Raw genomic sequence first — 21,304 nt, 5'->3', positions numbered from 1 at the left:
TGGCGATCCGGTGAGGCAGGCGTCCCACACTCCGGTGTCGCCGTCCGGCCTTTCGCGGCCCTAAGAAGAGGGTGTGGGTCGCGGGACCGGGACGTGGGGTACCCTGAAGCTGCAATCGCCCTCATTTCCCCACCCTTCACGGCGGTGTTCCGCCTGCCCCTGTTCTTTCCTTACTTTTAATCCAGTCGTCTTCATTTTGCCGGCGTTTATTCAACAAACGATAGGTCCCCACGTTCGCCGCCGGGGCATCCTGCCCTGCCTTCCCCCACGTTTTGCACCCTCGTACAGCTGTGACATCTCACCCGACTCTAAGGCCCATGGGAGCAGCGACTGATTCTTAACCGTCCCTAACTCTAGCACCTAAGACACACAGAATCCACAGAGAAAATGTTGAGTTGATAGCTGTTTGGATGCACAAGGCAAAACTGCCTGCCCCCTCTCTTATAATTCTCCACTGCCCTATTTCTTTAAATTCTCAATCACTTCTGTCTCCCTTCTCTCAGAAAAGGGCTCTGGTTATTTCCTTCCCGCCTGTGAGTTGGGAGGAGAAAGCTGCTCCATGTAGTTGAAAATAAGCAAGCTTTGGAGTCAAAGAGAGCTGGTATCTTAGTTCCCAGGTTGGCCCCTTGACTATAAATCTTCCAAGTATTCCAAGCTTCTTTTTGCCCCCACAGAATTGAGAATTGAGATACTTTTTTAGCAGCTGGCATGCGTCAACTCTCAGTCAGTCTGACTTCCCTTCCTTACCCCCACACCTCCATCCCTAGTAGTCAGTTCTGGGGACCCCAAGCCCATTCTGTCCTGGTTCTGCTTCCTCCTCTCCTCTCCCACCTCTGGACACGCCTTCACCAGAGTCCTTGCAGGGACTACTCTGCACCAGCACGTGGCTGGACACCTGTTTATGCACGCTCAGTGTTGCCCCATATCTCTGTGTTGTGTTTTTCCCTAGGGCACTTCCTCTCACATGCCAGTCCAGTTCCCCAGTACCTTAGTGACTAAGCTTGCTTCCCTCAAGGATGAATTTGTTTGACTTTAAAACCTGATTACATGTGTTTTACACACCAGTTTTGTTGTTTTGTTTGTTTTCCTCTTCTTTTTCTTTTTGCTGCCTGTTGACATCTCCCTTTTCCTTTCCAATAAGTTAGGACAGGTGGAGTCTGTACAATCAATGACCATCTTCAACCTGGGACAGGACAGAGGCAAACTAAAATACTTTTCATCTTTTTGACTCCAACAACATCCATGATGCCCACCCTGTGAAAGACTCACTATCTAAAAAGTAAGTAAGTGGTAGCTGCAGCTTCTGCCCCCCTGGAACTGGGTCGAGTGGAAAGGGCTGTGCTCAGCTAGCCTCCCAGGACAGTTCTCTTGGACGGGGTCCTCTTTGCATAGAGCCAGAGCTTACCAACTTGGGTTGAAAAAAACTACTGTACTTTCATTTGCTTCTCTGCTGAGAGCCCGTTTAAAGGCTGACAGTTCAGAAAGTGGCTGGGATCTGGGCTCCCTAAATAAGTAGTTTCTTATCTCCTTTTTTTTTTGTCTTTTTCTGCTGTGCTCGCTTTTTTCTCCCTCTCTGACCAGCAAAACTTGGCTCCTTATCAGAGTTCTTCTAAGAGTCTGCTCTGCCCCCTTTATCCTGTATACTCTTTTGTTTCAATTTCTCAGCTTCTCTGTTCCAGTTGTGCCAGCAGACGATCCGTGGATCCATTTTATTTTTCCTGCTAGGAGTTGCTGTGCATGAAACTGGGTAAGGAGGTGGTGTGGATTCAGGGACTGTGCTTGGGATCCAAACATACCATGCAATGAATTTTGCTACTGTTCTTCCTACACCCAAGAAACCTAACGCTCCTCAACTAATGGCATAGGTAAAAGCAAAGCTTTGATCCTTTGGAGTGCTATAGCAGTTTCCATTTAGAATTGGTGTGTTTCCAGTCTTAGGTTAGTGTCTGAATGTTCATACTGTGCTTTGGTACTTTTTTGCTATGGGAGTAGGTGACTGAAGATTAATAAGCCTTTCCCTAAAGTGTGATCCTTGGGATTTTAGAGGCTGTTACACAGAAGTATTTCTTCACTGAATTAATTTGGGAGATGCTGCATTAAATGCAGTTTAAGTAGGGCCTTAATAATAGGCCTTCTTTCCCCAAGTTCTTCACTTTGCTCATGTGCTCCAGGGGAGGGAACAGTAGCTCATGGTGTTTTACAAGTTGATTCCACTATGGAGCCCTTTTTGCAGGGAAAGTTGGGTGCAGCTAGAGTTCTGTGGACCACAGTTTAGGAGATCCCATGGTAAACTCTCTGAAATTATGATCTCCAGGGCACTTTGAGGTAATTATAAAAGCTGAAATTGGGCTGCTTAGTGTGTAACTGATACTAGAACTAGACCCTCTGGCCCAGCTCTGCTTGAGGGATAAGCTCTGTAATGCAGTTGGGACTATCAGGGCTTTCCAGAGGAGGAACAGGAACCCAGCTCCGTCCACCACTCTAGAAGGGCAGGAAGCCAGCAGGCAAAGCCCTGAGATAGTGAGGGCCCTATCTTGGTTTTTGTGTACATATTTTGTAACCCTGCTACTTTTGTGCACATAGGTACTTCCAATCTGTGCTTTGGAAGAATTAAATTTCAGAATCTGAAAGGTTCAACTCTTGACTCACTGAGCTCAGAATACTAAGAAACAGATACTTAGAAAAAAACAGAAAGCTGGTTTGGTTTTTTTTTTGCTTCTTTGGCTTGAGCTTAGCATTCTTCTTAGCAAACATTAGTTGGGGATTTTTTTTTTTTTTTTTGCTATAGGACACATTTGCTCTTTAGAGAGACAGTGAGAAATCACCCCCGGGGGCGGGGGGGAATAACCACACAACCTTGCCTTCTCTTCCATTCTTCTCTTAGGATTTTGGTGACCAGCATGAGTTTTAAGTGAGCAGGTCCTGAACTTGAATCACTGTCAGCCATGTGGGAATCCAGCAACACAACCATCAGGACATCTGCTTGTCCCTGAAATCTGTTTTTAAGACAAAGGGGAACGGGGTAATAGAGTGATGTTAACTAATGGAAACAAAATTGCAGATAGATAGAGAGAATGATATTTAGTGTTATAAAATATAGTGGGGAGAATGTAGTTGAAAACTTACTGTATACAGTATTACACATAGTTGACATAAGGGGTATACTAATTACCTTCATTTATACATTGTATGCCTGTACCAAAAAAATCACATTGTAAAAATTGTTATGTTAATAAAAAATGTTGGGACCAGCAGTTAGTGTAATGGCTATGTCACTGGACTCCCATGTAGTTGACCATGGCTTGAGTCCTGGACCCAGTGGCTTAAACTCACACCAGGCGCGTGTGCGTGTGTGCCTAAGATCCTGAGAAGAGAATGGAGGAGAAGGGATTGCAGCATGGCCATCCTCCTTGGGGGCTAATTTCTTGCTTTCTTTATCTCTGTCTCTCACTTTCTGGCAAGCAAACGTGCCCTATAGCAAAAACCTCTCAAAAAAAAAAAAAAAAAGTTAGGGGCCAACAGGGGGTATAGCAAAAACCTCTCATCCTCTATGGCCAAGCTACATCCTCTATGGCCAACTGTGTGGTTCCAGTCCTGGAACCAGTGGCTTGAAAAACACACTGGGCATGTATGCATGCCCAAAATTCTGAGAGGGGAATGGAGGAGAAGGGATTGTGGTATGGCCATCACCCTAGAGGGTGATTTCTCACTTTCTCTTTCTCTGTTTCTCTCTGATGAGTGAACATACCCTATTGTCCCCCCTCCAAAAAAAAAAAAAAAGAGAGAGAGAGAAAAGGGGATTTATATATCCAGGAATGGAAAGTGTGAAATGGTACCTCCTAGGGAAATTTTTTTTACTCATTTAAAAAAAAAAAAAAAAAAGAGAGAGAAAAGGGGATTTATATATCTAGGAATGGAAAGTGTGAAATGGTACCTCCTAGGGAATATTTATTTACTCATTTCATTGTATGTTTGTGTGCCCTGGAATTCATATGTTGAGATTGGATTGGAAAGGTGTTAAGAGGAAACTTAATGTCTTCATGGTTGAAAGATGGAACTTTGTGAGGGCTGAGATTAGGGTGGGGCACCTATGGTTGAGTTCTGGTGGGTTTATGGGAAGAACCTGAACAGAGATTGACAGTTAACTGCTTTCTGCCCATGTGATGTGATTGGGAGTTTGCAAGATGCCCACCAGATATGGGCCTTGGACCTTGGACCTCTAAACTGTGAGCTGAATAACCTCTGTTTTTATAAATCTCAGTTTTCTGTTAGCAACACAATAGCAGAACAAGACATCTTACTTCTCTCGTGGTTGTGGTGGAGGAAGGTAGAAATGGAGAGAGGTCCCTGCTCTGTGTCAGACTGGCAGTCTAGCAGCTCAGAACCTAGGCAAGGACATAGGAAAAAATCTGGTAAAGTTGTGTGTCCTCTGTGGGGCTGTCGGAGAAGGCTTCGGCAGGGAGTGGCACTTGAGTTGATTCTAGGACAAGAGTAGTATTCAAATGGGTGAAAAAGGAAAGAGGATTCCAGGTAGAAAGCAGAACACGCCACACAAACAGGGAATTTCAGATTGGGAATTAAGAGCCAGAGAAATCAAGAGTTTGGAGAAGTTTGGGGCATGCAGCTCAGGCTGGTCATGGTGAGAGGAGGGCAACTCCTGGACTGGCCGAACTCCTAGCAGGCCTCATAACCTTGAACCACTAAGCTTTCACTAGTGTACGTGCTTTTGAAATTTTCATTGCTTAACACTAATGCTTTTCGTTTCATTTCCTTTGGGCTTGTAAATAATGACTAGAACATAAAAGCATTTTCTTCTAAAAACCGTGCTGATGATCAAGAAATTCACTTCTTGCAAGCAAGTCACTTGTGAGGCTTGGCACTGCTGATTCTCCCCAGCAAAGCTGTGTATTCCATCTCGGGGTGGGGGAGGGGTGTGTTGGAGGAGTTGTTTCTGCCCTTCTTTGAAGGCTGGGGTTCATGGGTATGGAGCAGGGTGGGGGAAGTTTTGTGACTTGGCTGGTAGAGTTGATTATTATTATGACTTTCTAATATGTGACACTACCTTTGACCTTACTTGTGCTAAGCATGTGGCTTGTGTCATCATCTTTAGTCCTGCATGCAGTTTGTGTGGTATCTTACATTCATGAAGAAACCAAGGTTCTGAAATTAAATAACTGGTTTGAGTTTATGTGGGGCCTTCAAAAAGTTCGTGGAAAATGTGATTATGAAAAAACTTCTCATGTGGCCAGCCACTGGCACAGTAGTTAAGGGAGCTGGACTCCACATGGCCGACTTAACGTGGTTTGAGTCTTGGACCTGGCAGTTTGAGGAAACGCATGGAGTGTGTGTGTGTGTGTGTGTGTGTGTGTGTGTACGTGCCCAAAATCCCGAGAGGATAGAAGAGAAGGGATTGTACTATGGCCATCCCCCTTGGGGTGATTTCTTGCTTTCCCTCTCTCTGTCTCTCTGGTGAGCACATGTGTTCTATAGGAAAAATTAAAAAAAAAAAAAAAAAGAAAAAAAATTATGTGTGCATGTCAAATTTTTTTGCACTACAAAGATTTGTACTTTAATTCCATTTTTCCCCAATCTTTTAAAAGTTCCAATATATAGCCCAGAAATACTAGCTTGTTGGAAAAGTCATGTTTTTTTTTTCTTTTCTTTTTTTTTTTTTGAGAGGTTTCTCCTATAGGGCTTGCCAGAAAGAAAGTGAGAAATCATCCCCTAGGGGGGATGGCCAAGCCGCAGTCCCTTCTCCTCCATTCTCCTCTTGGGATCTTGGGCACACATGCACATGTGCCCAGCGTGAGTTTAAGCCACTGGGCCCGGGGCTCAAACCGTGGCCGACTACGTGGGAGTCCAGTGACATAGCCATTATGCCAACTGCTGGTCCCCATGACGTGTTTTTCTATGCAGAACGCATCATGACATTTTTGATGACCCAGTAGTATGATCATGACTAGAACTCAGCTCTGCCTAATTCCAGACTCTATCATATGTCCCATTCCAGGCCTCTCTTCAGTTTGGGTAACTTTCCTCTTCTGCCTGTCCATGTGCTCTTTGAGTCTTCCTTGGTGGGTCAGTATGAGACTGATTTCACGGCTCCTTTTCTGCTAATCTTATCTGTGTCGTCTTATTTCCAATTCCCTTTCTCAGAGCTCTGCTGTCTTACCTTTTTAAGCCCCTGACATGTGGCCTCTGTGCTGAGAAAGACAGCTTTCTGGGACCAGCAGTTAGCGTAACGGCTATGTCAGTGGACTCCCATGTAGTCGACAGCGGTTCGAGTCCTGGACCTGGCGGCTTAAACTCACGCAGGGCACGTGCGTGTGTGCCCAAGATCCTGAGAGGAGAGTGGAGGAGAAGGGATTGTGGCGTGGCCATCCCCCCTGGGGGGGTGACTTCTTGCTTTCTGTCTCTCTGTCTCTGTCTTTCCAGTGAGCGCATGCACCCTGTAGCAAAAACCTCTCCAAAAAAGAAAAAAAAAAAAATAGAAGAGAAAGACCGCTTTCTGCAGAGGTGGTGTTATACTGAGGAGGAAGGTAGAAGAAAAAGTAGGGTTTTTCCTCCTCCATCTCCTGAGGAATCACTAATAGTTAGAAAGATTGGGGCCAGCAGGTGGTGTGGTGGTTAAAGATGCTGGATTCTCACATGGCTGACCATGGTTCGAGTCCAGGACCTGGTGGATTGCTTTCTCGCTTTTCCTTTCTTTGTCTCTCTCATCAAATTAAATATTAATAACAATAACAAATAAAATAAATAAATAATTCTTTAAACAATAATTACAAAAGAATTTCGATTTGGGGAGTCTGCGTGGGTTGCTGTCTCACTGTGGGTCCGTCTGACTTTCTGTCCACTCTTTGGGATGGTTAGTTTTTAGCATTCCATCTTCATGCTCTTTTTCCAGATGTTCTTTCTTTTCAGGACCTCGTTTAGCACCCTTGGCACTGTTCGGAAGTTTCTTGAGTATCCTCATTCATGAGCAACACCTTCCTGTTTCCCAGCTGGAGTCAGTTAGGTGCTGGTGGAGTGGAGGGCTGCCGGTGCTCTGTGTGATTAGGGTGACTGGGAGAAAGGATAGGCAGGCACGCATGGCCGGGTGCACTGCCCTCGTCTTTGGAGGGGGCTTTTCGCTCGTACTTCCTAGGATCTGAGGGCTCTGCTAGACCAGGCACCCTCTCTATCGTGGGACTCTGAGAAAGGATTTGACAAGGATCCACTTTTGGCACAAAGGATTCCTGGTCACATCTGGATGCCACCTTCTCTGGTATTTCTGCCTCTTTGACCTTTGACTTTGGAGATAAACCTATGGCCCCTGAGATGTTATTGTGCTATGAAAAAAGAAGGCTACCAAGATGGCGTGATTGGGTGAAAGCAAGAGAGACAGCTGCACCACAGTAGACCAGTGATTGGTGTTGACAGTGCTTGCCACAAGATACTGGGGTTGTGGGTTTACTTTTCCTGTAGTTCTCATATTTTCTTCCCTCCCTCTTTTTTTTTTTTTTTTTTTAATTAAGGTTTTTGCTATAGGGCATGTGTGTTCTCCAGAGAAAGACAGAGAAACAGAGAGAAGGAAAAATCACCCCCTAGGGAGCATGGCCATGCTGCGATCCCTTCTCCTCTGCTCTCCTCTCAGGATTTTGGGCATACACATACACACACACACACACAGAGTGATTTTCATGCCACTGGGTCCGGGGCTCTAACTGCAGTCAGCCATGGGAGTCCTGCACCTTGATCACTATGCCACCTACTGGCCCCTGTCTTCTCTCTTATAATTGGCAGAGAGTATGTGTGCTCACTTGAGTGAAGGAGGAAGCAGCCCCAATAGGGCATGGCCATGCTGCAGCCCCTTTTCCATTTTTCCATCTGTTGTGATTTGAGGCATGCATGCACATGTGTAGGGTATATCTTACAAGTTGTTGGAGCCAGATTCCATCTGTGATTGGCCATGTGGAATTTAGCTCTTTCTCTCTCTTTTTATTTTAAAGAATTACTTATTTTATTTTATTTGTTATTATTATTGTTATTCTTCAGTTTGATCAGGGAGAGAGAGCAAGAGAAAGCAAGCTGCCAGCTTCTGGACTTGAACCACAGTCAGCCATGTGAGAGTCCAGCACCTTAACCACCACGCTACCTGCCAGCCCCAGGATATAGCTCTTTTAATCACTAGTTTTACAGGGCTGGCTCCAGTTTCCAGATTTTCTGTAGTGCAGATATATTGTACTAAAAGAGAAAAATAAGTGTTTTTTTAACAGTACATTTAAACTTTTGTTTTTTTAGTTTATGATAGCATGCATGCACATGTATGTGAGAGGGAGAGAGAAAGGGAGAGGGAGCGAGAAAGAGGTAAGTACCCTCCAGGTGGTCTAGTCATGCCAAGAACCCCTTCTTCTAGTCCTCTAGCCTGTTGGATCTTGGGCACACGTGGGCATGCCCGATGTGATTTTCAGGCTGACCAGACTGGAGATTTAAACTGAACTGTGGTCTCCGGGTGGGATCTGGCTTCTCTTGAGCAGTGCTCTACCCTTGCATCTTGGAGTCAGCCCCCAATAAATGTTTTTGTTTGTTTGTTTGTTTTTGTTTTTGTTTTTGGAGAGGTTTTTGCTATAGGGCACGTGCGCTCGCCAGACAGACAGAGAGAGACATAGAGACAGAAAGCGAGAAATCACCCCCCAGAGGGGATGGTCACACTGCAATCCCTTCTCCTCCATTCTCCTCTTGGGATCTTGGGCACGCACACACATGCGTCCAGCGTGAGTTTTAAGCCACTGGGTCCGGGACGCGAACCGCGGTCAACTACCTGGGAGTCCAGCGATATAGCCATTATGCTAACTACTAATAAATGTTTTTAAAGTAAATTGTGCTCTTTCACTTGAGGATTACGTTTCCTTGTCCGCCTCTCCATGAAAAAGCCTGCTGGAGCCGTTAGGCCTAGGATAACAGAGTGGCCAGGGAAGGTGGTGGGACTCCCTGAACTTGCGTCTCTTTCCTTTCACTGTTCAGTGCTTTTTGTCCAATTTCTGTCACACTCCTCCGCTTAAGATTCAGGAGGGCCTCTCTGGGTCACCTCATGATCCCTCCTATCTCTCTTAAGGTGGGGAAGGCAAGGCAAGGAACAGTCCTCACTAGACCTGACCTCGGACAGTCTGAGGGCCCTTGCTGTGTGACAGGGAGACTGAACCAAGTGTCCTGAGAGGGCCTTTCTTATTCTCAAGATGCTGGCTCTTATCTTTCCATCTGTTGGTCGAGTCCTGGATGGCCCCATATTCTTGATGGAACGCAGAACTGTTTCTAGTGCTCCCCCTCAAACCCTGCCATATTCCACTGCAGGAAGTCCCGAGGACAGTGTTCCAGAGTTTACTCATGTTGTCTCCTCTTGCAGCGCGATGTCCCTGCTCTTTTCTCGATGCAACTCCATTGTCACAGTCAAGAAGGATAAGAGACACATGGCTGAGGTGAATGCTTCCCCGCTTAAGCACTTTGTCACTGCCAAGAAGAAGATCAATGGCATTTTTGAGCAGCTGGGGGCCTACATCCAGGAGAGCGCCACCTTCCTCGAAGGTGAGATGGACACCTGCTCAGCCACCCACTTTTGTCCGTTCGTTTGGCTATTCAGGGAGTGGGGAGTACAGCCCTGCTCTTGGGGAACTCATGACCGGTGGGCTGGCACCCTTAGTGAGGCTGAGGCTGTGCTTTTGCAGTTACATGGGGTTGGGCTTGGGGAAACTGCCATTTAAGAATCCATTTAAGAATTCCACCTATTTTGGGGGCCAGCAGGTGGTGTGGTGGTTAAGGGCGCTGGACTCCCACATGGCTGACCATGGATTAAGTCCTAGACCTGGCGGCTTGCCTTCTCTCTCTCTCTCTCACTCTGTCTCTGGGCAGAGTGAAATTAAAATAAATAAGTAAAGTTAAATAAAATAATTCTTTAAAAAAAAAAAAGAATTCCACCTATTTTGTTTCTTCTAGTCATGAGGGATAGGTGATACATGTCCCCAAATAAAGGGCAGATAGATTGCAATTTGAGAATTGTCTGATACTCTGTAAGTGACAATAGGGGGCTGTCCCCAGGTGTCCCAACTCCAGCACCCTGTGTTTGCCATGGCCTGGTCCTGGTCACCTCTACTACCTGCCAGTGCCTAGGTGCTGGTTATTCCTGACTAGGGTGTCCTCTCTTTGGTATTTTTACATTGGTGACGGGACTATAAATAGCAAACTCACGTCACCTCTGCCTTTTCTCCTAGTTACTAATTTGAGCTCAACCTGTAGTCCCTGTTCTCTCAGCAGAGAGGGTTCCAGGGCCCCACTCAATCTTATTGCCAGCTCCAGCCATTGGCTTTCTCAGCCTCCCTTTCTAGAAGAAAGGACTCCAGGTCCTAGGATTGTCCACGGAGGCCCAGTACTGAGTTTTACCTGCCCTGGGTTTCCTCATTTGTGACAAAGGGGCTCAGGTGCGGCTGGGGTTTCTGTAGAACCCTAGAAGTTCATTAAAGATATCCCAGTGGACCTTTGGCTTCCGTTCTTCTTGCAGCTAGAGCAGCTGGGCTTCCCATTGTTTTAGCCAGGCCACTACATGAGGGTCCCTTTGAGCAGAGGGACTATGTTCAGTCTCACTCCTCTGTGTGCCCTGCCCTTGGCATGGTGCTCAAGGCAAGAGAAGGTATCTCCTAAGTGTGTGTTGGGTTGTTGAGTCTGAATCTTAAGTCGTATGATTGGAGGTTGAAATGATTCTAATTTACTGCCCGTTTATTTAGCAGTATCTCTGGTGTGCCCAGCGCTGTGCCAGCCACGGGGTGTGCAGATATGGATAGCCTAGGTGCTTCCTCCGTGATGCTCTGAGTTCTTACTCAGATGCTGCTGTAGATAAACACGTGCTTGATGGAGGAGTTTCTGTGGTGGGTACTTGGACTTCTTTTTATGTACATGTGAGGGTTCCCCTGTTGGCTCAGTGGAAGAGAAAGAGCTAGAGTGAGTAATCCTGAGCTGTGTTTGGGATACAGGGAGCAGATGACTCCTGCCTGGGGACTGCTTTCTAAAGGGCAGGTGACAAGAGCTTAACAGCCTGCTGGCTGTTGCTTTAAAACAGAGCCATGGGCATGAGAGCCAGCTTCCTCTGAGGGGCATTCCAAAGGCCATGCCCACAGGCCCATGTAAGGGCAGAGTGTCAGTAGGTCTGGGGCGGGGCTGACTGGGGTACATGGAATGTGGGTGCTTGTTGGCTCAGTCACTTCCTTTCGTGGCACTAGCTGCAGGGAAAATGAACCAGGAAGTTTGTGACATGCCACCAGGGCTCTGGATGTTTTTTTGAGTGTTCTCAGGGTGGGACCTATCACCATGGTGGTTCAAAAGGGTGTACCAAGGGGCCAAACACCCATCTGCCTCCCAACCAACCACAGCACCTATCTGGTGCAACTGCTAGATGGGATGGGGGCCAGGTCTTCCTCTGTTGCTTCTGTCTGTCATAACACCTTAGCTATATGCCTCCTGAGGGCGCTGGACAAAGCCATGCAGTGATCCAGGTACACCTCTCCTTACCGTGTCTGTGTACTCATGGGGGCTGGGCTCAGGTAGTTTGGTCCTGTCATGGCAGATATGCAGACAAGTGAGCTAGATGGTAACATTATGGCGAGGTACATGCTAAGAACTGAGAAGTACAGACAAGGGTGACCTGATTCAAGCTGGGAACTGTGCTGTCTGATCTAGACCAGAGGCCAAGTGGAAACCACTCCCAGGCAGTATGGCAGTTCAGGGAGTGGGTGAGAGGTTTTGGGTAGCAGTGAACAGAACCCAGAGAAGTGAGGAAGCTGGTGTTTTGGAGGATATGGTGAATTGGAGTGAGAGGCAGAGAGGTGGCAGGAGATGAGTCTGAGGAGACCAGCAGGGCCAGATCAAGAAGAACCTTGTAAAGTGATAGAGTAGTTAAGAGCCTGCATTAGCAGGTGTCATGGTGGTTAAGGTACTGGGCTTCCACATGGCTGACCGTGGTTTGAGTCCCAGACCTGATGACTTCAGAATTACGCTGGGTATGTGTTTGTGTGTGTGTGCCCAAAATCCTGAGAAGAGAATGGAGAAGAGTTACAACATGGCTGTCTCCCCAGGGTGTGATTTCTCCCTCTCCCTCTCTCTGACTCTCTTTGGTGAATGCACATGTAGAAACCTAACCGAACAAACAAAAAAGCCTGGATGCCAGAGCCAGGTTACTGGTTCAGATCCCAACTCCAGGATTTACTAACTCTGTAGTGTAAATAATGAGAATCAAATGAGATTGTGTTTGAAAGTGACTAGTATAAAATAAATGAATAGGGGACCAGCAGGTGGTGTGGTTAAGGCGCTGGACATTCCCATATGGCCAACCATGGTTCAAGTCCTGGACCTGGTGGTTTGCTTTCTCACTTTCTCTCTCTCTCTCTGTCTGTCTCTCTGGTCAAAATAAAATAAGTGAATGAGTAAATAAAATAAAAAATATTAAAAAAGAGTATTGCACTTTGGTTTAAAAAAATAAATAAAAAATAAAATAAATGATTAAGTGATTGACTTTTTTTTGGCGAGAGGTTTTTGCTATAGGTTGCTTGTGCTTGCCAGAAAGACAAAGAGACAGAAAGCGAGAAATCACTCCATGGGGGAATGGCCATGCTGCGATCCCTTCTCTTCCATTCTTCTCTCGGGCTCGTGGGCACACACACACACACACCCAGTGTGAGTTTAAGCCACTGGGTCCGGGACTCGAACCGCAGTCGACTACATAGGAGTCCAGTGACAGCCATTATGCCAATTGCTGGTCCCAAAGTGATAGACTCTTAACAGTGGTAAGATACCGATCCTTAAAGATTTATGACACGGGGCCAGCAGGTGGCATGGTGGTGAAGGTGCTGGACATTTCCACATGGCCGACCACGGTTTGAGTCCTGGATTTGGGGGCTTGCTTTCTCACTTTCCCCCTCTCTCTCTCTCTCTCTCGGAGTGTCTGTGTCTCTCTGGTCAAATTAAAATAAAATTAATTAATAAATAAAAATAATTCTTTGAGGGAAGTTGCTGCCCAATGCCTGATTGTGTGGGCTTATTAGGGGTGTTGCCTGACAGATCCGGACGGTCTGGGTTCGCAAAAGAATCAAGGTGTCTTTGACTAGAGATTGACATTCATCCTTGGAAGAGGAAAAGAAAAAACATAAAAAGAAACAGCTAGTTCAAAGTTCAAATTCTTACTGCATGGGTGTAAAATGTCCAGGCTGCTACAAGATCACTACGGTCTTCAGTCATGCTCAGACAGTGGTTCTCTGTGTTGGGTGTTCACCAGTGCTGTGCCAGACAACTGGGGAAAGGCCAGACTCACAGAAGATTGTTCATTTAGAAGCAAGCAACACTAATGATCTACGCAACTTGCTGAATTTGTTGTTTTCTCACTGAAAGCCTTATCATATCTGCCAAGATAATGTAATTGCATTTGATTTTGTAAAGTATACAACAATGATCTCCTATTTTGATGTTAGTTTTTCAATAAAGTTTTGAATATGAGTAAAAGAAAAAATAATTCTTTAAAAAATGATTTATGATATAATGCATTGGATTTTGTTTATCAAAATAAGAGTTACCGTTTAAGAGTGTTTAAAACAAATCTGTGAGTTGTTTAAATAGTTCTCTATATAGAGTTACCTGCTTAATTAGTAAAATGCAGCAGTGAAACAAGCTTCTTCTAACCTAGAGTCTTTCCACATTCCTTTAAATGTCTACAAAAGGCAAGTTTTTTCTTTTCTTTTTTTTCCTTTTTAGAGCTTTTGCTGTAAGCTGCATACACTGGCAGAAAGTGCGAAATTACCTCCCCTCCTCCCAGGGTCATGCTACAATCCCCTCTCCTCTACTCTCCTTTTGGGACCTTGGGCATACACGTACATGTGCTCAGTGAGTTTCAAGCCGCCAGATCTAGGACTGGTCAGCCATGTGGGAGTCCAGCTGGCCTCCCAAAAGGAAAGTTTTAAAAATGTAGTAGAGGCCGGCAGGTGGCGTGGTGGTTAATGGCACTGGACTTCCACATGGCTGACTGTGGTTTGAGTCCTGGACTTGGTGAGTTGCTTTCTCATTTTCTCTCTCTCTTTCTGGTCAAATTTAAATAAATAAATAACGTTAAATTAAAAAAAAAAATTCTTTAAAAAAATGTATTAGTAGAAGCAAAACATTTAAGGGACACAAAAATGGAAAATTATCTCTTGATGACAATGTGTATGATAATATCTTTAGCTGGACTAATATGAATTGTATTCATGCTGGGAAAATTCATTTTGCATGCTATAATGACATAGTAATTAAATATATAAAAAAATAAAATATATATAAAAAATGAAAATGTATTAGTTGTTAAACAAAAAAAGAAAAGAAGTAACTAGTGAGACCAGCAGATGGTGTAGTGGTTAAGGTGCTAGACACTCCCACATGGCTGACCACGGTTCGAATCGGAGACCTGGTAGCTTGCTTTCTCACTTTTTCTTTCTCTCTCTCTCGTCAAATTAAAAAATAAGCGAATGAATAAATAAAGTTAAAATAATTCTTTAAAAAGAAAAAAAAAGAAAGTGACTAGTATAGTACTTGGCATGTAGTGAGAACTTTGTTAAGAAATAACAAATAAGGATAGCAGTTAACATTCAGATATTCCTCTTATACCAACCCCCATTCTTAGAACTTGCTGTTTTTGTTCATTTGATCCTCTTAATAGTCACAGGAAGTAGATACTGTTATCTCCTTTTTATGAGTGAGGGAACTAAGACCCTGAAAAGTTCATTTGCCCGAAGGTGCAGAGCCAGGCAGTGATAAGAGCCGACTTGGCACTGGTAGTCTTGCCACCCTCCTGTACCTTCCTGTGTTAAGTAATCTTTTCTTTTTATTTTTTTTGGAGAGGTTTTCGCTATAGGGCACGTGCACTCGCCAGACAGAGAGAGATATAGAGACAGAAAGCGAGAAATCATGCCCCAGGGAGGATGGTCACTGCACAATCCCTTCTCCTCCTTTCTCCTCTTGGAATCTGGGGCCTTCACACACACGCGCCCGGCGTGAGTTTTAAGCCACCGGGTACGGGACGCGAACCGCGGTTGACTGTGTGGGAGTCCAGCGACATAGCCATTACACTAACTACTGGTTCCTGTGTGTTAAGTAATCTTGACCCCCACACCACAAGGGGAGCCATGGAGGCAGACTAATGATTTGATGGGCAAGGCTGTATTTTGGCCCTTCCAGGCTTGTGATCGTGGAGCTCCTCTGACCACATGATGACTTATTTCAATCTTCACCTCTAGATACCTACAGGAATGCAGAACTGGACCCTGTCACGACAGAAGAACAGGTTCTGGACGTTAAAGGTTACCTGTCCAAAGTGAGGGGTATCAGCGAGGTGTTGGCCCGGAGGCACATGAAAGTGGCTTTTTTTGGCCGGTGAGTCCTTGAAGCCCTCACACCTACTTTTTTCCTGGTTGAGAGGGAGGGAGGCACTTTGGAGGCTGTAGTCAGAGCACCCCAAGGGAACTAACGTGCCTCAGGTTCATCTTTTCCTTTTATTTTTAACTTTTATATTGTAGTAAAATACATGTAATGTAAGATTGGTTATCATAACCGTTCCTCCCCAATTAATTAATTCTTTTTTTTAACACTAATCACTACATAGTTACAGCACACAGAATTAATTTTCCTCAGATGAATACACTGCATATTAGTCCAGTCACAGATACTCCCGTACATGTTACCATCAACAAGTAATTTTTTTTAGAGGGTTTTTTTCTATAGGGCATGTGTTCTCACCAGAAAGACAGAGAGAGACAGAGACAGAAAGCAAGAAATCACGCCCCAGGAGGTATGGCCACTCCACAATCCCTTTTCCTCCTCCATTTTCTCGGGATCTTGGACACGCACGCACACGCGCCCAGCGTGAGTTTAAGCCACTGGGTCCAGGACTTAAACCACAGTTGACTGCATGGGAGTCCAGCGACATAGCCATTATGCCAACTGCTGGTCCGAATAATTTTTCATTTTTGTATCTGTTAAATATTTTGCTTTTTTGGGGGGCCAGCAGGTGGCATGATGGTCAAGATGCTGGACTCCCACATGGCTGACTGTGGTTTGAGTCTTGGACCTGGTGGCTGACTTTCTCATTTGCTCTCTGTTTCTCGTGAGCACATGTGCCCTATAGCAACATTAACAAAATAGTAATAATAATAATAAATTAAATACATAATTCTAAAAAAAAGGAAAGTTTTGCTTTTTTTTCCCCCCTTGATTCTCTCCCTTTGTCCTTTGCCGTCCCACACTGTCTTTAGGATCCACAGTTGCTCTCCATACTTTTATACCTTCCAGTCTTTGAGTTTCTGCCATAGACATTCAGTATATACTAAGTGGGGACATACAATGCCTCTCTTGCGTAGTCTGGCTTGCTTCACTTGGCATTAAATCTTTCATTTTCATCCACTTTTTATCCAATGTCAGGGTCACATTGTTTTGTATCTTAACTCTTTTTTTTTTTTTTGGGGAGTTTCTCACCAGAAAGACAGAGACAGAGAGACAGAAAGTAAGAAATCACCCCCCAAGGGGGGATGGCCATGCCACAATCCCTTCTCCTACATTCTCTTGGGGTCTTGGGGCATGCACGCACATGCTCCTGGTGTGAGTTTAAGCCACTGGGTCTGGGACTTGAACCACGGTCAACTATGTGGGAGTCCAGTGACATAACCATTATGCCAACTGCTGGTCTCCATGTATCTTAACTATTTTAAATTGTATATGGGGACTTCAAAAAGTTCATGGAAAAATGGAATTAAAGTATGAGTCTTTTTTGAGTCCAAAAAATTTGAAATCTATGGAAAATTTTTTAATAAAATATATTTTCCATAAACTTTTTGAAGATCTCTCATCTAGCTTAGTAGTATTAAATATATTTGCATTGTTGTGCACTTCATCTCCAAAGCTTTTTCATCTTGTAAAACTGAAACCGTTCCACTTAAACACTAACTTGTCATTCTCCCTACCTCCTAGTCCATAGCAACACCATCTGTCTATCTATGAGTGTGACTACTCTTGATATCTCACATAAGTGGAATCATATCATATTTGTCTTTTTGTGACTGGCTTCTTTCACTTAATGTAGTGTCCTCCAAGTTCATCCATGTTGTAGCATATATCAGAATTTCTTTTATTTTTTTGAGAGATTTTTTTGCTATGTGCATGTGTGCTCGCTGGAGAGAGAGCAAGAGACAGACAGAAAAGAAAAAATCACCCCCTGGGGGATGGCCTCACCACAATTCGTTCTCTAATCTCCTCTCAAGATTTTGGGCATGTACGCAAATGCACCCAGCATGAATTTTAAGCTGCCAGATCCAGGACTCAAACTGTGGTTGGCTATGTGGGAGTCCAGTAATGTAACCATTATGCCATCTGCTGGTCCCAGAATTTCTTTCTTTTTTAAGGTCGAATACTAGTTCATTATATATATAGATCACCACATTTTGTGTATCTATTCATCAGCTAATGGACACAGATTGCTTCTACCTTTTGGCTACAGCAAATAATGCTGCTGTGAACATGGGGGTACAAATATCTGAGTCTCTGCTTTCAATTGTTTTGGATATATACATAGAAATGGAATTGATAGGTCATATAAAATTCTATTTTTAGTATGGGGGAACTACTGTATAACTGTACCATATTATATTCCCACCAGCAATGTGCATTCCCATCTCTCCACATCCTTACCAACACTTATTTTCTATTTTTTTGATAGTGGCCATGCTCATGAACATGAGGTGGTATCTCATTGTAGCTAACGATCATGATGTTGAGCATCTTTTCTCTTCGTTATTGGCCATTTCTTTTTTTCTTTTTTCTTTTTTTTGGAAAGGTTTTTGCCATAGGGCACATACGCTCGCCAGAAAGAGAGAAACAGAGAGATAGAAAGCGAGAAATCACCCCCCCAGGGGGGATGGCCATGCCGCAATCCCTTCTCCTCCATTCTCCTCTCGGGATCTTGGGCACTCACGCACACGCAACCAGCGTGAGTTTAAGCCACTGGGTCCGGGACGCTAAATGCGGTTGGCTACATGGGAGTCCAGCGACATAGCCATTATGCTAACTGCTGGTCCCAGTTATTGGCCATTTCTATGTCTTTGGAGAAATGTTTGTTCAAGTCCTTTGCCCATTTTTAATTGGGTTGGTGTTTGTTTTGTTGTTGGGTTATGCAAATTTTAAAAATATATTCTGTGTTACCATCTCTTAACACATACGTTTTATAAATATTTTCTCCCATTCCAAGGGTTTCCTTTTCACCTTATTGATTATGTCCTTGGTGCACACAAGTTTCTTTTTCTGATGTAGTTGACGACTTACAGTTTTAATTCATTGACTCTTTAGTTACACACTGAGGTCTAGTAGATACTTTTTTAACAAATTAAAGTCTAGTATAGGAGAAGAAGGCATCTGGGCAGGTTGGATGCTAGACACACAGTGGTCACCTGGGAAATAGGGACTGCACCTAGAGTTCTGTCCCTAGTGACCGGTGACCTCAAGTGTGATTCTCAGCTCTTCTGGTCTGTCATTTTTTCATTCTCATTTGGGAAGTGTGCCCCTTACTTTTGTGAGCCGGGGACTGCCTATCTTAACTAGATGCAAGTAAGGCCTGTGTAGCTCTGAAACAAGTGATGCAGCTGGGAAAGTTCAAAGGCAAAATGAGAAGGACTGTGTTTAACACAGACAGAGTTCTGAAGCCCAGTGCAAATGAGTCTTCTGAGGAGAGCTATATTCTAGAGCCAGAATAGAGAAAGGGGGCGTGATAGGTAGAATGCTAAAGTAATCCCCACTTTCGTCTTTTTAGAGAGATTTTTGTCATAGGCTGTGTATGCTCGCTGGAGGAAAAAAAAAAAAAAAACAGAAAATGAGAAATAACCCCCTGGGGAGATGGCCATGCCAGAATCTCTTCTCCCTCATTCTCCTCTTGGGATTTTGGGCATTAACATACCCATACCCGGTATGAGTTTCAAGCTGTCAATTCCAGGACTTGAACTGTGGTTGACCATGTGAGAGTCCAGTGCCTTAACCACTACACCACCTGCTGCCTCCAACTCCCCCCTTTTTAAATACAGGAGCATAACTCCACCTTTTTTTATTTACCTTTCATTAGTTTTAATCCTTGAGGCATACAGCATCACACAGATTTTGTGTCCAATGGCAGGAAATTTGCTTCAGAACTTAGTACAAACTATGCTGCCATTTCCATGAGCATAAGTAACCTTTCCCTGGCTTAGTTTGGCGGTGTTCATTTTGCCACCAGGAATCACTGTGTTGTTCCTTGCTTTGTATACATAAGCATTTCTGTTGCCTAAATAGCATTCTCTTTCATATCGGCCATAAACTCCTTAATTTTAAGAGCCGTGTGCTCCCCTTGGTTCTTATTTTCGTTTGGAGAGGTTTTTTTTTTGTTTGTTTGTTTTTGCTATAGGGCATGTGTGCTCGCCAGAAAGACAGAGACAGAGAGATAGAAAGCGAGAAATCACCCCCAGGGGGATGGCCATGCCGCAATTCCTTCTCCTCCATTCTCCTCTCGGGATCTTTGGCACGTACACACACTTGCCCAGCGTGAGTTTAAGCCACCAGGTCCAGAACTCGAACCGTGGTCGGCTACATGGGAATTCAGCAACATAGCCATTATGCTAACTGCTGGTCCCTCCCCTTGGTTCTTGAGGCCCCACTTGTAATCAGCAAAAATGGCTTTGGGCCACAGCCTTCCAGACATAGCTGCCTTTTAGAAGTCCTGTCCCCAGGCCTGGGCACTCATTCACTGGGTGTCAGGGGATCATCTCTCCTACATCTCCTCCGTCCCCAAGTAATATTCTTTTTAGCTTGGCAGTTATCAGCTGGGACTGACGAGGTAGGGCTTTCATGTATGAGGAGGAACATGATGAGAAAACTACAGCAAACAGACCCTTTGTGGGAATCAAGGACATTGGGCTCACTTAGTTCAGGTCATTTAGACTGAGAAAGACACCCCTGCGTGGGGAGTCAGTGGTTTCTGGTAGGAGTAAGTTATATGTGGGAGACAGGCAAGCTCAGTAAGTGATGCTGAGAGGTGGCTGGGCTGCTCAGTCACTCCGTACTCAGATATGGTCACAGGCTAAGTGACTGCAGGCACCACACTGCTGTGCCAGCCCCCTTGCAAACTGGTCTGAAGTGCTGACCCAGGGCACGTCAGGCGCTCAGACCCAGTGTTCGTCCTCCACTTGATGATTGCAGTGCTTACTCTGAGACTCTCCCAGCACCGGCACCTGTGACACTGCAGATAAGACTTTGGACCTCCACCTGGTAACTGCATTGCGAAAGCCAGACCTGCTGACGCTAATGATTTCCTCCTAGGACGAGCAATGGGAAAAGCACCGTGATCAATGCCATGCTCTGGGACAAAGTTCTGCCCTCTGGGATTGGTCACACTACCAATTGCTTCCTACGGGTGGAGGGCACAGATGGCCACGAGGCCTTCCTCCTCACTGAGGGCTCAGAGGAGAAGAGGAGCGTCAAGGTGAGGGTGCAGGGCAGCTATCAGCCCTGGGCATGCTGGTAGATTGAGTCTGGGCCCTCTGAGAGGGCAGTGCCTCCTTGTGGTGGAGTATGAGAAACCCTGCTCTTTTTTTTGTTGTTGTTTTTAAGATGGTTTGTTTGTTTGTTTGTTTGTTTTGCCATAGGGTACACTCACTGGAAAGAGACAGATAGGCAGAGAGAGAGAGAAAGTAAAAAAATCACCGCCTGGGGGGATGGCCACGCCACAATCCCTTCCCCTCTGTACTTCTCTCAGGATTCTGGGCATGTACACACATGCATGGATTGGTATGTTTTTCAGGTCGCTGAGTCTAGGACTCAGAGTTGGCCACATGAGATCCAGTACCTTAACCACCATATCACTTACAAGCCAAAGAAACCCTGTTTTGGACAAGCTTTTATGAGGATATGAGAGAGCTTTCAGAAGGACCAGAAGTACAGAGTGCCAGGAATGAGGACCTTGCTGTTCCTGGTGTGTTGCCTCTTTTCATGAATGGGGGCACAGTGTCTGCCTGGCTGCTCCCTGGGGAACTGCCAAGGTTGCTCCTGCATCTGCTGTGATTCTGGCACATCATCTAGGAACTGACACATTCACTTTGCTGAGACTGTTTTTTTGGAGACGTTTTTGCTATAGGGTGTGTGCGCTCGCCAGAAAGGGAGACAGAAAGTGAGAAATCACCCCCCAGGGGGGATGGCCACGCCACAGTCCCTTCTCCTCCATTCTCCTCTCGGGATCTTGGGCATGCATGCA

At 45.1% G+C, this 21,304-nt stretch overlaps 1 protein-coding gene and 1 pseudogene across 4 annotated transcripts in view; both read left to right on the top strand.

The window, feature by feature from the left end:
- Positions 1–1,119: 1,119 nt before the first annotated feature.
- MFN2 (mitofusin 2) overlaps positions 1,120–21,304 on the top strand; it is a 40,314-nt gene continuing 20,129 nt past the window's right edge. The window contains exons 1-5 of one of the 4 annotated variants that reach the window (XM_014586568.2): positions 1,120–1,279; positions 1,680–1,747; positions 9,383–9,561; positions 15,282–15,417; positions 20,374–20,536. In XM_014586568.2, coding sequence (XP_014442054.1) covers positions 9,387–9,561; positions 15,282–15,417; positions 20,374–20,536 — 474 coding nt within the window. In that variant the 5' untranslated portion in view covers positions 1,120–1,279; positions 1,680–1,747; positions 9,383–9,386. Of the gene's footprint in view, positions 1,280–1,665; positions 1,748–4,058; positions 4,227–9,382; positions 9,562–15,281; positions 15,418–20,373; positions 20,537–21,304 lie in introns of those variants that run through there. The other 3 variants (XM_014586567.2, XM_006145305.3, XM_006145304.3) reach the window with 3 other exon arrangements.
- LOC114007251 (40S ribosomal protein S27-like) lies at positions 13,032–13,498 on the top strand (annotated as a pseudogene).

This window comes from Tupaia chinensis, unplaced genomic scaffold (assembly GCF_000334495.1).
Source record: "Tupaia chinensis unplaced genomic scaffold, TupChi_1.0 Scaffold000146_1, whole genome shotgun sequence".
Taxonomy (NCBI): Eukaryota; Metazoa; Chordata; class Mammalia; order Scandentia; family Tupaiidae; genus Tupaia; species Tupaia belangeri.
This window is presented reverse-complemented; position numbering and strand designations above follow the sequence as displayed.